The sequence below is a fragment of the Echiichthys vipera genome (assembly GCF_963691815.1).
Source record: "Echiichthys vipera genome assembly, chromosome: 1".
In the NCBI taxonomy this organism is placed as follows: domain Eukaryota; kingdom Metazoa; phylum Chordata; class Actinopteri; order Perciformes; family Trachinidae; genus Echiichthys; species Echiichthys vipera.
In genome coordinates this window covers 41,337,714-41,341,684 of record NC_139826.1, presented here as the reverse complement: position 1 = coordinate 41,341,684, position 3,971 = coordinate 41,337,714, and the positions used below count along the sequence as shown (strand labels likewise).

Sequence of the window (3,971 nt, the reverse complement as noted above, 5' to 3'; positions counted from 1 at the left end):
CGTGACATATGGTAAGGTAACGTGAGGGATCGTAAATTAACATATCGTAAAGTAACGTATCGTGAAGTGACGTATCGTAAAGTAACGAACTGTAAGGTAAGGTAAGGGATCGTAAAGTAACATATCGTAAAGTAACGTACCGTACCGTAAGGTAACGTATCGTAGAGTAAGGTAACGTTACATATCGTAAGGGATCGTATTGTATCGGAACATGTCGGACATTTTTTTCTTTCACCTCGTCGCGCGTTTTTTCCTTGTAGCTTCAGTCGGACGAACTCCGTTAGAAAGAAAAAAGATACGACTGCGATTTCCGTCCGTACGACAAAATCCTCAGAGAAAGTTCGTGTCTTTGTGGAGGTCGCTGAAACCTGGAGGTCGCTGAAATGCATTGTGGGAACGCCTCAGTCCTTGGTCTACACGGCGCCCCTGGTCTCGGCGGCGCCCCTGGTCTACGCGGCGCCCTTGGTCGGCGCGGCGCCCTTGGTCGGCGCGGTGCCCTCCCTGGTCTACGCGGCGCCCTTGGTCCCGGCGGCGCCCTTGGTCGGCGTGGCGCCCTGCCTGGCCGGCACCTCTACGGAGAGCAGCTCCTCGCCCTGCTGCCGTGGCGTCATGCGGATGATCACCGTGCTGTCGGCCGTCTCCGAAACCGCATCGTCGCCGTCCTCACGCAGGTAACGAGGGATGGGAGAGCGCCGGTGCATCGGAGACGGAGGGGGGACCGGAGAGATGGAGGGAGGATCCTGGAGGAGGGAGGGAGAGAGAGATGAGAGGAGGAGGAGGAGGAGGGAGAGATGAGAGGAGGAGGAGGAGGAGGGAGAGATGAGGAGGAGGAGGAGGGAGGAGAGAGAGATGAGAGGAGGAGGAGGAGGAGGGAGAGATGAGAGGAAGAGGAGGAGGAGGGAGAGATGAGAGGAAGAGGAGGAGGAGGGAGAGATGAGAGGAGGAGGAGGAGGAGGAGGGAGAGATGAGAGGAGGAGGAGGAGGAGGAGGGAGAGATGAGAGGAGGAGGAGGAGGAGAGATGAGAGGAGGAGGAGGGAGAGATGAGAGGAGGAGGAGGAGAGATGAGAGGAGGAGGAGGAGAGATGAGAGGAGGAGGGAGAGATGAGAGGAGGAGGAGGAGGGAGAGATGAGAGGAGGAGGAGGAGGAAGAGATGAGAGGAGGAGGAGGGAGAGATGAGAGGAGGAGGAGGAGGAGGAGGGAGAGATGAGAGGAGGAGGAGGAAGAGGGAGAGATGAGAGGAGGAGGAGGAGGGAGAGATGAGAGGAGGAGGAGGAAGAGGGAGAGATGAGAGGAGGAGGAGGAGGGAGAGATGAGAGGAGGAGGAGGGAGAGATGAGGGGAGGAGGAGGGAGAGATGAGAGGAGGAGGAGGAGGGAGAGATGAGAGGAGGAGGGAGAGATGAGAGGAGGAGGAGGGAGAGATGAGAGGAGGAGGAGGAGGGAGAGATGAGAGGAGGAGGGAGAGATGAGAGGAGGAGGAGGGAGAGATGAGGGGAGGAGGAGGAGGAGGAGGGAGAGATGAGAGGAGGAGGAGGGAGAGATGAGAGGAGGAGGAGGAGGAGGGAGAGATGAGAGGAGGAGTTTACTTTCTTGTCTTCCTTCTTCTTTTTCTCTTTCTTTCGTTTTCTGTCATTTTCTTTATCTTTTTCTTGTTTCTTTTAGTCTTTCTCTCTTTCTTTCCATTCTTTCTACCTTCAACCTTTATTTCCTTCCTTTCTTTCTTCTTTTTGCTTCAATCTTTTATTTCTTATTCAAATCTTTCTCTCTTCCTTTACTTTCCTTCCTTCCTTCCTTTCTTTCTTTCTTTCAGTTTCATTCATTTTCTTTATCTTTTTCTTTCCTTCCTTTCTTTCTTTCCTTTCCAACCTTTTCTTTCTTGTCTTCCTTCTTTTTGCTTCATCCTTTTATTTTTTATTTCTCTCTTTCCTTCCTTTTCTTTTCCCTGTTGTTCTTTATGATCTGTCCTTTTCTCTTTCTTCCTCTCTTCGTTGACCAGACTCAGATCTGATCTCGTTGATTTTAAATATATTTATAACATTATTTTATAAAAAGTCCTCATGAATAAAAGTTTCCTGCATCACTTTGATCCAAAAAGTCTCTTTTTCTCATAAATATGAAACAAACGTCTGAATCTTTCTGCTGCAGATTCAATATCATCAATATAATAAACTTTATTATTTATTTAGATTAAAAATAAATATAATACATTTAGATTTAGCTTAAATAAATTAAACGAATGACTCAAACACACACACACACACACGCACACACACACACACACACGCACACGCTCACACACACGCACACACACACTCACACACACACACACACACACACACACACACACACACACACACACACACACACACACACACACACACACACACACACACCCAGCGCCTCACCCCCGGGCCCGGTGTGCAGCTCCTCTTCAGCCTGGTGAACACGCCCTCGATCCCCGCCTGCTCCGTCACCTTCAGCGCCGCCCGGAACATCTTGGGGGTGTCGGGTCGGGCCGGGATGACCTGCACCGCCTCCCTGCCCCCGGCCTTCTCCTCCGGCTTCTTGTCCTTGGTCAGCATCGTCCTGCACACACACACACAAGACACACACACCCACCGGCGGCTTAGAGACAGCGGGACGCTCGCACCCACGGCATCAAACCCACGGCGGCGTCCTACCAACACGGGCAGCAGCTCCAGCACAGCCACACGCTCCGCTGCAGCACCATGACGGGACTGAGCCGCCGGAGGATCTGACCCCATTCTGTGACCGACTGCCCCGGGACAAAGCACCAGCGACGGAGCAGATTACAGAGACGAGTCTAATCCCCGGGGCAGACGAGACAGAGATCAGAGAGTTAACGTGTCCTCTAGGAGCCTAACGTGTGTTAAAGTGTCCTCTAGGAGCATAAACGTGTGTTAAAGTGTCCTCTAGGAGCATATACGTGTGCTAAAGTGTCCTCTAGGAGCATAAACGTGTGTTAAAGTGAGCATAAACATGTGCTAAAGTGTCCTCTAGGAGCATAAACCTGTGTTAAAGTGTCCTCTAGGAGCATAAACCTGTGCTAAAGTGTCCTCTAGGAGCATAAATGTGTGTTAAAGTGAGCATAAACATGTGCTAAAGTGTCCTCTAGGAGCATAAACGTGTGCTAAAGTGTCCTCTAGGAGCATAAACGTGTGCTAAAGTGTCCTCTAGGAGCCTAACGTGTGTTAAAGTGTCCTCTAGGAGCATAAACGTGTGCTAAAGTGTCCTCTAGGAGCATAAACGTGTGTTAAAGTGTCCTCTAGGAGCATAAACGTGTGCTAAAGTGTCCTCTAGGAGCATAAACGTGTGTTAAAGTGTCCTCTAGGAGCATAAACGTGTGCTAAAGTGTCCTCTAGGAGCATAAACGTGTGTTAGTGTCCTCTAGGAGCATAAACGTGTGCTAAAGTGTCCTCTAGGAGCATAAACGTGTGTTAAAGTGTCCTCTAGGAGCATAAACGTGTGCTAAAGTGTCCTCTAGGAGCATAAACGTGTGTTAAAGTGTCCTCTAGGAGCATAAACGTGTGCTAAAGTGTCCTCTAGGAGCATAAACGTGTGTTAAAGTGTCCTCTAGCAGCATAAACGTGTGTTAAAGTGTCCTCTAGGAGCATAAACGTGTGTTAAAGTGTCCTCTAGGAGCATAAACGTGTGTTAAAGTGTCCTCTAGGAGCATAAACGTGTGCTAAAGTGTGCTCTAGGAGCATAAACGTGTGTTAGTGTCCTCTAGGAGCATAAACGTGTGTTAAAGTGTCCTCTAGGAGCATAAACGTGTGTTAAAGTGTCCTCTAGGAGCATAAACGCGTGCTAAAGTGTCCTCTAGGAGCATAAACGTGTGTTAAAGTGTCCTCTAGGAGCATAAACGTGTGCTAAAGTGTCCTCTAGGAGCATAAACGTGTGTTAAAGTGTCCTCTAGGAGCATTAACGTGTGCTAAAGTGTCCTCTAGGAG

General features: G+C 49.7%; 1 protein-coding gene across 1 annotated transcript in view; it reads right to left on the bottom strand.

Moving 5' to 3' along the window:
- Positions 1-506: 506 nt before the first annotated feature.
- cngb1a (cyclic nucleotide gated channel subunit beta 1a) overlaps positions 507-3,971 on the bottom strand; it is a gene marked incomplete at its 3' end in the record, with an annotated part of 68,553 nt that continues 65,088 nt past the window's right edge. The window contains exons 38-39 of the mRNA XM_083921227.1: positions 2,406-2,586; positions 507-740 (exon numbers count right to left, since the gene is read on the bottom strand). Coding sequence (XP_083777353.1) covers positions 507-740; positions 2,406-2,586 — 415 coding nt within the window. The remainder of the gene's footprint in view (positions 741-2,405; positions 2,587-3,971) is intronic.